Source organism: Rhinopithecus roxellana, chromosome 3 (genome assembly GCF_007565055.1).
Source record: "Rhinopithecus roxellana isolate Shanxi Qingling chromosome 3, ASM756505v1, whole genome shotgun sequence".
Lineage (NCBI taxonomy): Eukaryota > Metazoa > Chordata > Mammalia > Primates > Cercopithecidae > Rhinopithecus > Rhinopithecus roxellana.
The window spans coordinates 159859560-159873562 of NC_044551.1; the positions used below are offsets into that span (position 1 = coordinate 159859560).

The 14003-nt window shown below is 41.2% G+C and overlaps 1 protein-coding gene across 5 annotated transcripts in view; it reads left to right on the plus strand.

The window, feature by feature from the left end:
* The window catches only part of ARHGAP26 (Rho GTPase activating protein 26), a 459132-nt gene that overhangs the window by 352921 nt on the left and 92208 nt on the right, over nt 1-14003 (plus strand). For all 5 annotated transcript variants that reach the window (XM_010388274.2, XM_010388276.2, XM_010388277.2 and 2 more), the window contains one exon: nt 11371-11509. In XM_010388274.2, the coding sequence (XP_010386576.1) occupies nt 11371-11509 (139 nt within the window). The remainder of the gene's footprint in view (nt 1-11370; nt 11510-14003) is intronic.

A 14003-nucleotide genomic window follows, 5' to 3' on the forward strand; every position in this document is an offset into this window, starting at 1 on the left:
GCAGATTAATTGTTTTAAAGTTACTTTCCTTATAAAAGTTAAAGCAGAGGGGACTTCCTTATGTGCTGACTAAAACTGGCCTGTCTGGGGATTTGCCTGTTATCTCTCCCCTCATTTATTGGAAGGTCAGACAAACAACTTATGTTTGACCTGATGGCGTAGAACTTCAGCAGGAGTGACTGCATTTTGGTTTGGTCTCTTGAGCCTAGGGCAGGAGCTCAGTCCAAACCAATGGCCTCCTATAAATTTTATTTAACACATAGGACTTCATAAATTATAGAGCATATAATAAAATTTTCTTAATGATTAGATCCATTGGCTTTCTGACCTCTTCAAGCATGTGTGCTTCAGGAAAGCAGGGACGTTGTGTTTTGTTCCTCAGTAGGCACCAGTACATTGGTTTTGGGTGAATATGGCAGCCAGCCTCCAACATGGCTCCCAGTGATTCTGTCCACCAGTCTTCATTCCCTTGTTTAGGCCCCTCCACCTCTGAATAGAGCTAGCCTATGTGATCAATAGAATATTACCAAAGCTACGGTATATGACTTCTGAGAACAGTACATGTATGTTACTCTGGGAAGGTCGTCCTTCATATTCATAGGGTTTGTTGTCTTTGTGAAAGCAACTGGAATAAGCCATCTTGACTCCTTTTTCAGTGTAGCTTCAGGCCTAGCCCGGTATAAAGCAAGGAAATGTTTCCTCAGTCTTTTTTGGAAGTCTGTGGTGTTCACCTCACAACAATTCTAAGCATCCATGGCTATGCTCTGGCCTCTGGCTTTCTGGTGATAATACTTTGTATAAACTCCCTGCCAATAGAACTTAACTTTAGCCATCAAATCCAGAGCAATTTTATGTCCTCAGAAGGATGTTGTCAGAGACTTGCTCTTTAAAATCCACAGTGTTGGCCAGGCACGATGGTTCATACCTGTAATCCCAGTGTTTTGGGAGGCTAAGGTGGGAGGATCATTTGAGGCCAAGAGTTTGAGACCAGCCTGGGCAAAATAGCAAGACCTCCATCTCTACAAAAAATAAAAATGAAACATCAGCTGGATGTGGTGACACATGCCTATAACCCTAGCTATGGGAGGTTGAGGTGGGAGAATCACTTAAGCTCAGGAGTTCAAGATTACAGTGAGCTATGATTGCACCGCTGCACTCCAGCCTGGGTGACAATGAGATCCTACATCTAAAATAAATAAATAAAATGTTTTAAAACATAAAAATTCATAGTATGTAAGGTCTTCGTTAATATTTACCAAGCATTTCCTTAGACTTGGCTTTAATTTTCTATAATAGAAACACACACAGACACACACACAGACACACACAGACACACACACACACAGATGTCTAGGGGTGACTATTCTTCTATCTAGTCTTTAGTGTCAAAAGTTAGACAAAATTCTGAAACCCCACTTGAAGAAATGCTTTCCAGCAGCACCTTTTCATACGAAACAAGCTTGCTTGAAACAAGCCCCACTGCAGGGCTGAAGTATATATCCCCCTTAGCGACTGGCATAGTATTCTCTCATGTTAACATTTTATATAAGATATTTACTTTGTGCTTCAGAATAATCATTAGGAGGGCTCTAGGAATAAATGGAGCATAGTGCTGAAAAGAAGGTGTGGAAACCCAGGCATCTAGCCATTGGAGCCACTCCATTGACAGAGAGATGGAGAGAGCCATAAGATGCCTGTTTTGATTTTATATTGCTATATAGCAAATCATCTCCAAACCTAGTGACTTAAAATAGCAATTATTTTATTACTGTCAATTCTGTGAGTCAGAAATTTGGGAAGGGCTCATGTGTGCCCCTTGTGGTATCAGCTGGGGTGGTTTGACTGGGACTGGAGGGTCCAAGGTGTCCTCACTCCACACAACTGGGACTTTGGTACTAGCTGTGGACCAGAATGCCTTGATCCTCCTCCAAAAGACCCCCCTCTCTCCAGGTGCTGTCCCATCATTCAGGAGTCCAGCTCCAACTTCCAAGAGAGTAAACACAGAAATAGCAAGCGCTGTTAAGGCTTAGGCCTGGAACAAAGTATCATTTCTGTCATATTCTGTTGGCCAAAGCAAGTCACAAGTCCAGCCAGATTCAAGGCAGGGGGAGCGAGAAGCCACCTCTGGGTGGGAGGAACAGTGTGTGCACACAGGCGTGGGAGGATTGTTGACCGTTATCTTTGCAGGGGATCTACGGTACCCAGCAAGTTTGCATTTAGTTCCCTTTAGGAATGACTCTGCTTTCTTATCAGCGGCTTGTGCTGAGCTTGGGTAGCAACCCAGTGTTTTTATGGAGAGTGCTTTTCCGCTTCTTCTCTGCACTGCCATTTTTTATTCAACCAGGGGCCTCAGGCATCTGGTGGTAGTGACAGTTTTAGCCCTTAAACGCCCTTTGTGAGCCTGGGTGTGGAGAACCAACTCATAAATATCTAAAATTGGAAAAACATTTTTAAGATTGGCATTAAAGAAAAAGGAAAGAGAAGTGGGTAATCCAGTTTCTTTAACCTGGTAAAACACCTCTTTTTCAATAGAAGGTAAGAGACCTCTGTGTTCTAACTAGCTAAGGCATACAATCTTTTCTCTCTTTGCCTGTGTGTCTTTCTCTTGTTTTCCAAGGGTTGACACTAGACATTCAGCCAAGGGTTAACAGTGAACATGATCTCCTTTATTTTGTCACTCACATCCACACGCCCTCAAGATAGTACCTGCAAAGCTAGAAACACCCTCTCCCTGCAACCCAGAGAATCCATCTATGTCTTCTTCCTGGGAACCATAGTGATGTGTTTCACACACAACTTGAGTTTGGTCAGATAGAACGCAGTAGCGACCTGCTTACCCTGTCACAGTAGTCCAGAACCTCTGTCCTCCACCTCTCTCACAGACCTGGGAGGGAAGCAGTGTTTGGCACAGTTCTGGGAAATAAATACCTACATTAGGAGGAGACAGAGAGGAAACAACTAGGAGATATGATATTATGTTTGGGGGCTCATGGAAATTTTTTTTTCTATGTTGGTGATACATACTGACTGTTTACTCAATTAAATGAATGAATCCTTTAAATGAATACAATCCAGAAATAATAATGATGATGATAGTAATAGCTAACTTTTACTTATCGCTTATTGTTTACAAGATATTGTGCTAAGCAGCTTTATATCCATCATTCAATTTTCACAGCAACCCTATAAGGTTAATATTTTTAGCTCTGTTTTTACAGATTATAAGCCTGAAGTGCAGACATTTTAAGAAGCGGCTGATTAGGAGAGGAACAGGGGTTGAACTTAGTACTACTCTCAGAACCCAAGCTTTCAAAATCTACTCTAGTTTATCTCTGTTCAATGCAGTACACATTTATTGAATATCTCCCATTGGCCAAAGATAAGTAGAATAGGTCCTTCATTTTTCAAGGCACTCCCATTTTATCAAGATAGAACTAACTGTAATACAATGTGCTAAATGACCTCCAGTAGGATGAATAAAGTGTTATGGCATCACTGAGGAGAAATAATTTAATTCTAGTGGCATTGGGCTCTGACAGATCAATAGAAGTTTTCTAGGCAGAGAAAGAGTAGAGATAGGAGGGACAGCCACTCAGAGGAGCAGCATTAATCAAGTTGTTTGTGTTAAAATGACATGGTTGTGAAAGACTGTGGGTTATTGGTTAGCAAGTAGTGGGTGATGATGCCAGAGAGCTGGATTCAGTCCATTTGCTAAGGGTCCTGAAAGCTGTAGGAAAAGGTTTTGAACTGACTCCTGAAAACTGGGAGCTCTCAGAGGTTTCCAAGTAGAGGCTAAAATGATTATGTCAGCACTTTAGAAAGACATCCCTGGAAGCTGAACCAAATAGTACTTTGATTGCTGACATCAAAATCACACATTAAATAAATAGCAACACAGTAGAGTTAACCATACTGTTCTAAACCTGCAGCTCAGATAGTGTCACCTTTGACCTACAGGCTTTGCTTGGAGGGTAGAGAGAGATTCTTAATTTTTTTTTTTTTTTGGCCAGACTTCCTAAGGGGAAATACTAGCTCATAGCATCATTTCCCATTAATGATCCATACGCTGGACTCTCTTTGAATTATATGAGAACTAAAGAGTAGATTTGATGGTGTAGCTCTTTTTACCTACAGTCAAGTTTCAGAGTTGAAAGCTCAGATGGCAAAGATTTTGGCTCCTCCCACGCTATGTTAAGGTAGCAGTCAGTTATGCAAAATTACCATTTCCGTATGAACAGAATCTTTTCCCCAAACTCATACCTTATCACACTGAGTCTTAAAACATAAAGTAGGCAAAAACTTAAGGTGATGGTAAAAGCAACCAGTATTTTTATGCTTCTAGCTAAGATTTTCAAACAAACAAAACATTGAATGCTGTCATGGTCCAAGATCTCAAAGCGCAGAAATTATATTTCTTACAAGGTTTTCCCTTTACCTAGTGTTTTAAAGGCTTACTTGCTAATGACGATGACAATTTTAGATGTTTAAGAAGGCCAACCTTATCAAGAAAACAAACTGCCTGCTTTTCATAGTTTTGGTTCAACATGAAATTTCAGGCTACTGTGTGTGTGTGTGTGTGTGTGTGTGTGTGTGTGTGTGTGTGTGTGTCCCCTTGCTGTTAAATTCCAACACATAATAGTAGGATTGCACTTGTTCTGTAACAGTCCATGCTGTTTCTTGTGACTGTGGCACTCGAAAGGGTTTCTGTACATGGAGCAGGATGTATGTGTGTTCATGTGTTATGTACTACAGGCTTTTGTCAGCATTGCCTCTTTTGATGCCTATTAATGTTTGACAAAGTAAGTTATAATAATTCCTTTCCCAGTCCATCAGTTAGCTTTGGAAGAGGTGAGAGTGTTGATCCTTGAGCTGTTAATTCTCAGAAATCCCCAAAGATCAGTGCCCTTTTTTAATGTGTTAACTTTTAACCTCAGATGTCAAGGAGAGGAGCTAGTAATCATGGATGACCCTGCTTGACAACTGGACTAAGGACTAAATCCTAAGCAACCTCGCATTCCCAGTCAAATGCTAGTGGCTTACAATGTAGTTAGCTCAATTTGAACTGATTTGGGCCACCAATGCGCCTTGATCTGCTTTTACCAAAATACTGGTAACATTGAAATCCATTGCACTAGTTCTGGACTTTGTGCACAAAATGTGCATCCATTAATAAAATATAGTTGGTTTGGCAACTGACAGGTGTTTAGAAGTCGCGTTTTATTTCTTTGCTATTTCAAACAGTTGTTGATATGTGAAATTAATAAAAAGGTATGCCTGGAGCTTCACTGCATTGAGATAGTCGTTGGTACTCTTGCCTACTCAGGAAGCTAATCTTGTCCCATGGTCACGGCTTTTGTAGTTTGTTCATCGATTTTTATTTTTAAATTTTTTGTTGACTTTCCTTCCAATGGTTCTTGCTTGTACTCTTTTTGTTCCTCTCCTTGTTAGGGTTCAGAAACAAGCTAGATTTACTTGTGTGTTAGGTTAGAATGCTTCTGCCACTGGGCTATTTTCTTTTTTTTAGTGGTAAGTGCTGTGTAAGGTACTCTTCATTAATGTGATAAGGTAGGTTGTGCATTTGAACACATGTATTTCCCCCAATAAATCCTAGATAAACCAGTAATTGTTTGAATTGTGAAGCTCCTTTAATATTACTCAAATAAAGGTGGAGATTGTTGTTGTGTTTTCATCTATCCATCTTTGTCAGCAAAGAGAACAGGAAATAGAATCTTTTTGGAGATATGGAAAATCACAGCTCTCCATGGATTACCCAAACTGTCTATATATACCCTCAGTTACTAAATGTAATTGGTTCCTTTTGAGAGATTTTTAATACAACTCCCCAAACTACTTTCTAAATTGTTGATCCCTCTGCCAAAATGCTGATATCAACAGGGCATAGGACTTCCAACTGTCCTTAAAAAACCTCTGCAGCTACAGCCTCTGAATTTGGCTTCTTAACAGTTACAATAAATAAGCCCTGCTAAGACTTGCCTGGCTTCCACTGTGAAGGTGCTGGGTTTATGGCTTCTCCTGAACCATGCAGTCCTCTGCTGCATTGTCTGTCATGAGAAGGAGAGAGCCGTACTCAACAGTGGTAGGTCTACATTCCTAATGCATCAAACAAACCAGTCCCACATTACTATGGGCCCTGGTGCATTTGTGTCTTGAGAACATGCTCAGTCTCATTTCTCATATAAACCTTTCTGTTTTGCGTTGTAATCCCCAGGCCTCTGCTGTTGATTTATTGTCTCAGAGCTACTTTGCAGTTATAGACTAGGAGCTCTTCATCATGACCTAATTTCCCTCCCATAAAAATCACAGCACATAATAAAGAGTACACCACACACATTACAGGGAGACTCCTAATCCTTTTAAATTGCAGGCACATGTGACAGATGGGATTGAAGAAGGTCTAAAAATGTGTATGTGACATGGATAAAAACAAATTCCACAAGTGTCAATGCTCTGCAATGTCAAGATGGGCCAGAGGGGAATCAGTGAAATTTAAATTTTGTAGACAGTGCAAGGGAATAAGAACAGAAAATTCTGCCATTGCTGTAAGCAGTTAAGATCAATGTTTTGCAAAGAACAGTAATTAAATTTACACTTATAAATTAAATCCTCATGTCCTGACTGCAAATAATCCATTGTTGAATCTCCAGTTATTTCGCTTCTTGTATGTCTCCTTTTTTATTGACTACAGTAATATCTTTTGAATACTGAATGTCAAACTGTATTAGGCGCTTCAGTCCTCACCACAGTCCTAGGACTTTTTACAGATAAGGTCTCTGAAGGTCAGAGAATTTTATAATTTGCCCAGGTCACAGAGCTAGTAAGTGACTAAAATCAGATCTGCCAGACTCCAAAACTTACATCTTCCCATTTTGTCCTCTGTCTCTCAAATTAATGGTAGCTATAAAGACCACAAGTGCTTAAGACCCAGACAGTCAAGCCATCTAGGTCCCAGTCCAGCTGGACTCCTTCTCTGTGTGACCTTGGACAAATCAGTGAATCTCAGGGAGTCTCAGTTTTCTCATCTCAAGAGGGCAAGAATAATAGTACCTCTCTTACAGGGTTATTATGAGTAAAATAATCCATGTAAATAACTTAGCATGATAAGTGCTCAAATTCTGTTTGTTTTTATTGTCATTTATACCATCACCATCTCATGCCTACTCTTGCCACATACTGCACTGAGCGTTTTATGTGTATTATCTTTTCAGTAGCTCTGCAAGGCAGATATTAGATCCCCACTTGCACAAGGGAAACAGACTCAGAAGGGTTAATTATCTTGACTGAGATTATATAGCTAGTAGGTAGCAAAGTCAGGATTTGAACTCTAGTCCGTCTAGCTCCAAAGCCTGCTTCATTTGTACCCGTATGATGATCTTAAGTTCCTTTCCTGTATTTGATGTGAGGCTAGGCAGTGATGTCAGCGTCAGTGATGGTGAGGTCCATGTAGCTGTAGGTGCTGCCGCCTGCTGAATGAGAAGCAGAACCAGGATCAGCTCAGGTCTGTCTGACTGCAGAGGCCAAACCACCCCTGACCACTGGTACTCGCAGCTTAAGGCGAAACAGTAACTTGGTATTTATGGATCTGCTAATTCCACTTACAGGAAGCTTGAAATTGGGGATACTTGGAAGAGTAACCCAGAGTTCTATTTTTGCTTTATAATTTTATTCCCCAATTGCTTCCAGAAGGCTTACAGTCTTCCTTACTTTTATCTCTAAGACATTCCTGACTAAGTCGGAATTAGTTTGTGAGTTTGGACAGGATTAACAGGGCACTTGGGGCAGAAAATAAATCTCCCCCTTTTGTGTTAATTTGGAAAGTCTCTATGAAATGAGTAGATTGTTCCAGCCACATGGTAGAACTCCATAAATCCATGGCTCATAGGTTATATGAGCTCCTGCTTCCGTCATTCAGCAGGCTCATTTGCACAGTGATTCTTCTCCGCAGACTGAAGAAAACTTCATTTGATTCTGTTGAAATCATCCCTTCCAAAATGAAATAGGATTGGAATAACCAACAAAGTTGTGAATAATTCAGATTCTCATTAGAATCCTAACTCGAGCTTTCAGCATAGAGGCAAACACATGGCCAGACAGTCAACAGGCTTTAAACAATTTGCATGTGTTCAAGTGTCAGAGTTAAATAAACAACAGTCACTTGGGGAATGATTTTCCAGAGTCATTAATAAAAGTTTGTGTCGTCTGCTCTGACTTGATCTAATTTGCAAAGGCACCCTGTACCTTGGAAGAACGTGTAATAGTAATTATGATAATCACATGTCTGGCACTGGACATTTTGCTGTGTACTTCCTTGCACATTATCTCATTTGATCCTGAGAATAGCCCTATCAGCGGTCTTCAGGAGTCTGGGCCTGGCTCACAATGAGACCCAGGGAACTGGCCCCTGGGACTATGGCTCTTGCCCATGGCAAAAATCTCCTTGCAGAGCTGATTCTCTTATGCTGGAATAACTTAATTATTTTAGAGGAAACAGCTGATGAGCACAGTGGAATTCTTCCTCATTTGTTCTCGTGTCTCTTCCTGCTCTGCTGTACATAAATATTTTCTTGGAAGCAATTTTTCACGCATCTGTCTAAAGCCATGGTCCTTCCTCACAAGTTACTCTTCTTTGTTTCTCCAGCATTTACTACAGTTCTCAGGAAATAGTAAAAGCTCGCATTTTTGTTGACAGTTGAAATCGAAGTCCATGTTATTTTTGTTCCCATTGTAATTGGGTGAGGATCTCATTTTCAATAACTCATTAGAAAAAAAGAGACAAAATTGGGAGGCCAGAGGCAAAGCAGGATGTGAGGGAAAATAATGAGAACCAGGCCTATCACTAACTCTGAATTCATTTTCAAATGCTCTTAGCTAGGGATTGCTGAAGTTGCTGTAACTGAGGCCAGAGGCAGAAAGGTGCTAGAAGACACTGTTAGGTTGAAACGCATTTTTGTATGTTTGGGACAACAGCTTTTGTAGTGAAGATTGCCTGGAGATTAGCCAAATGAATGGCTGCTGCAGCTCTGGGACTTCACTCCCGGTCACTCTCCTACTTAGCTGTGTGGCAGGGCAGGCAATCTCTCATTGTGAGATAGTCATCCAGCTTGCTATGCTGTTGGCCTCCAGCTTAGAGATGCATCATGGGATGCGTCTGCCTAGCACAGTGCCTGGCAGGTGCAAAACTCATACTTAGTAGCCATTTTTAAATGTCAATGATAATGGTACACAGTGAGGTTGTCACCTGAGGATGACCAAATAAAGAGTAGGGAGAAAGCTTCTTAGAGGTTGCAGTCCTTGAGCTTTTCTTTCTGTTGTAGAGGCTCAGTAGGAGACTGGAGATGTTTGTAGCACTGGTAAACTTGTTTTTGGGGTTCCAGCTGGTCGGGAAGTTAGGAGTTTTTTCTTGCTTTTACTTTGATTCCTTCTCTTCTTATTCCCTTGCCCTAGTTGAACTCAGCTACGTGTAGTGATTCAGTTTATCTTGTTGAAAATTTTCAGTCCTCTAGGGAAAATATGATACTGCTGTTTTCAGACAGCTGTGTTTAGGAGTGAGACTGATTTAACCAGCTGGCTGGCATCATTGGAGCCCGAGGACCCGCCAACCCATGGAGAGCAGCTGTTTGGGCTGAAATTCTTATAATTCTTATGATTTTGTTTCCTACATATCAGCTTTTGAGTTCTGTTTTTAAATGCACACAGAAAAGGAGAGAGAACCATGAGAAAGACTGATGTGTCTAGGGCCACTCATGGGTGAAAAGTGGCCCTAGACACATCAGAGACTGTTAGGAAGGAGAAAACTCAGGAGGGAGGAGACCAACTTCAAAGAGTAAGAGATGGTAATGAATGGATCCATAAATTTTGATTTTTCAATATATAGTGGGGGTGTTATGCAGCCATTAAGGATCATGTCTGAAGATTTTTTTAATGAGGAAATACGGTATAATGTTAGATGAAATGTATATGATACACACAGAATAAAGAATATAATTTCAATGATGAAAAGTGTGTGTTAACGTCAACTGGGATAATTCATATAAAGCATTTAACTTAGTGCCTGGTGTGACAAGGACTCAGTAAACCATAGCTACAGGAAGGCAGACTCTTTAACCACAGGACATGTTTGCCTCCTTCACTGTTATGCCCAGAGTGCCTACTATAAAGGAGATACTTAAAAGGTGTGTGTCGATTGAATGAATGAGCATCAGTATTATTGTAAGCATTTAAAAAGGAATCTGGGGGAAAAAACTGTTATTTTCTGAAATTGTATCTACAATTGTGGCTACTGAACCTCCCTGAGCCTTAGTTCTTCATTATAAAATGCTGAGGACATTACCTGTTGCTCAGGATTGCTGAGAACTGAGGGGGCTACATGAAAAGAACACAGTATGATGACTGGTACCTAAGGGAGTCTGCAATAAGTGGCAGCTACTACTATAATCATGGTAAGAACCATGTAAGTATTAGCTATTATAATTATTAAAGTCTGCCATACTTCTATCTGTAGAAATAAAGATGAGAGTTATCATGATTTCTGTCTATCATTTTCTTCTTATTTTTTAGCATGAACTTTTAGAAGAATAAAATCCCCTCTTCCAAAAAAGAAGCTTGTAACTAAATAAAACCTAAATGCTTACAGTGGTTATCTCTAAGTGGTAGAATCGGGATAATTTTTTGTTTTCTTCTGGAGACTTTTCTGCATTTTTCAAATTGTCCATAGTACGTGTGTGTGTGTGTGTGTGTGTGTGTATGCATGTGTTACTTTTATCAAGATAAACGAGGAAAAGCTCAGCATCACAGATAACACAGAACTGCTGAACTAGACAAGGATGCTGCAGCTGAGGACAATTGATGAGGATTGGGAAATGGTGCCCTGCCCTGCGGCCCTTTATGAAATGTTATTTAAATACATGTTTCACAGTTTAAGAAAGTTATGAAGTAATTGTTAAGAACTTAGAACCAATGAAGAAAGATAAAGGAATTTTTGATTCATTGGTTCTGGACAAAGGTAGTCAAAAACTTCAAGTGCTGTTAACAGACAGTGGCTTCTATTGAGCACAGCTACTTTCTGTTTCCCTGGAGAGAACAATGAAAAGCCGCTCAGTGGAAATTGTGGCAGAAGAGGTTAGAAATGGAAGTGGGTGGTTATCAAACTCTGGGATAAGCATCCAAACGAGAATGTTTAATGCGATTTCCTGGAAATGTTTAAAATGAAGTCTTGAGCAACTGCCAGTGGTCTTCTCAGATCTTTTCTTGCTGATTCCAAGACACTGCAAAGCTTTCCATTGTACTGCTTCAGGCCTGTTTTCTTCCCAGTTCACAGATGTGACTAACCTTGTTGTGAAACTTTGTTTGCAGATATTTAACACCGTGCCCGATATCCCTCTCACCAATGCCCAGCTGCACCTGTCTCGGAAGAAGAGCAGTGACTCCAAGCCCCCGTCCTGCAGCGAGAGGCCCCTGACGCTCTTCCACACCGTTCAGTCAACAGAGAAACGTGAGTCTCTGCTGCATAGGGCCAGTGTGGCATTCAGGGACATCCCATGCTACCTGCCGCGGCTCAGGGTGGACACTTCCAGCTTTTCTCTGTGTGCTACTGGCTTTTTGTGTCCTTGAAGACTGTATCATTGTGCCCTCCCACGTGCCTTTGCTGAGTAACCCTGATAGGATGGGAGAATGAAAGGGAAGGGCTGCCGTTGAGGATTCTCTTTCCAGATCTCCTGTGAACAAACAGCTGAGTCTCTTTTCCTCCTGCTCCGACACAATAAGAGCTGAGCTGAGGCACTGCTTCTTCAGCTCCCCTTTTGTTAGCAATTCCCATAGAGCCAGTGTCCTTTCCTTTTCTCAGTTGTAATGAAATACCCATTAGTGTGAGTCACATGCCCTACTAGAATGTGACTCTGTGAGGGTGGCACCTTGTTCAGCTTGATGTTTTACTCCACCTGTCATGGTGCCTGGCATGGAATCGACACCTAAAAATATTTGAAATCATTAGTGAATTAATTAGGGAACAATACCCTACTTGTTCCAAATACCAGCGTGTTATCACCACAATTATATCACCTCAGTTTTTCACCTCAGGATTTCTGAGTTCCTTGCAATGATCAGATACTGACCCCCTAAAATATACAGTATTGTTTCAGCCTTTGCTCTAAGAGAGCCTCCGTCTGCTCATCTGTAAAATAGAGATAAGAGGACCCACTCGTAGGAAGTTATGCGAATTAAATGAAATTATGCATTTCAGCATCTGGCATAAGGCCTGGGACATGGCAAGGGCCAATTACTGAGAGCTGCCACTACCATTATTGGTTACTGTTTAATCACACACAGATAACCAAGTCTGGTTCTTTCATGCAGCTGACGTTTACATGGCACCTCCCAGGGACTGGGAATAGAATCATGGGACCTTGGCTTTAAGGAGTTCAAAACTGGGTAAGGAAAGTAGACAAGTGACTACAAATGTAAGTCAGCATCACAGCTGCTTCCTTAGAGAGACCTACACTGAGAGAGGCAGGGGAACACAGTGGTTAAACACACTCTGGCCCTGGGTCGTCTGGGTGTGATTCTGCCTCTGCTGCTCATCAGCGATGTGTGGCTTGGGAAGTTAACTGATATGTCGCGGTCCCATTCTCCTCTTCTGCAAAACAGGGTTGATGCTTTCTATTTCATGGGGTCGTTCTGAGGATTAAGGCCCTTCAAACGTTGCCAGATGCAGAGTCAGTGCTCAGTAAATGCTGGGTGGTGATGGCACTGGTATTGCCATCATCATCATTATTATTACTCGTTTCTGTAAGGTATGGTAAAGGGACAGAGGCAGGACAGGGAGCTACCGTGTCTTGAAGAGGAGAGGCTTCATATCTGGATTGGTATCTTTCTTTTTGTCACAAAAAAAGGTGGTTATTTAATCCCCTTGTATTTCTAAAGTAATGGCCTTCCTTACCATAACTCCTAAAAGCAAACCTTCCCATCCCAAAACCCTTACTGCACTTAAAGATGTCATTGCATCTCATCATGTGGCTGTACCTTGCTGTATTTAGTATCATTAGGGTTGTTTCAAATATTTTGCTTTTATAAGTAAAGCTACTATTAACATCCTTCTCACTAAATCTGCTCTTATTTCATGAACATTTCTTTAGATAAATTCTTAGAAGAATTTCTAGGTCAACAGATATACAAGGTTTCAGGACTTTGACCCTGTCCTGGGATTGGCTTTCCTTCTCACAGTGGCCTGTGTTCCTTTTAAATATATCTGGCTGGGGTCACTCTCAATGTGGTCTGCACGTGGCCTGGGCCCCTGCGAGTGTACCAGGGAACACTTGGAACAGAACTGGCCTCACTCACACCTGCTGAATGAATGAGGCATCAGGCTATGGGGTAATGTGCTTCTCAGGTTTCCAGGACAGCCACGGTCACCTAATGTTTTGTACTAATCAGTGTATGGTGTAGATTAGGAGAGGCTAGACAGTATTGGTAAATTCCCCTAAGCTTAAAATAGTGCTGGGTATGTAGTTAGACTGAAGCAGAAGCAGCGTTGGAACAAGCTTTAAAGCATTGTCTGGGGGCTCATAAGAATGATGATGGCTATCAGGAGAAAATCAACTAGATCTTTGTCCAAGATTAATTTTATCACACAAGGCAAAGGATGAAAGTTAAGGCTGTGTGAAAGCAGGACTGTCTCAGCTGCAGAGCAAGCTGCTCGGTCCATGTCTGCAGACGGTAGACAGGGGATGCAAAAGGGGAAGAGAGTGAACAATAGGGCCTTTCTCTTAATGTTAGGAAATGCTCCCTGGAAACACGACCGGCACATACAGGTAGGCTCAGATATTTGTAGGGAGTCTAACTTTCCCTCCTTTCTCAGAATAAACATTATAACTGCAAGTCTGTGTGTTCTTTAATTGCAATTTATATGTGTCTGTGTGTATATATTGGTTTGTTTTAGAGACCCCTTTTTTTTCTGGGAAGCTAGTATACTATCCAAACCGGCATGAAGG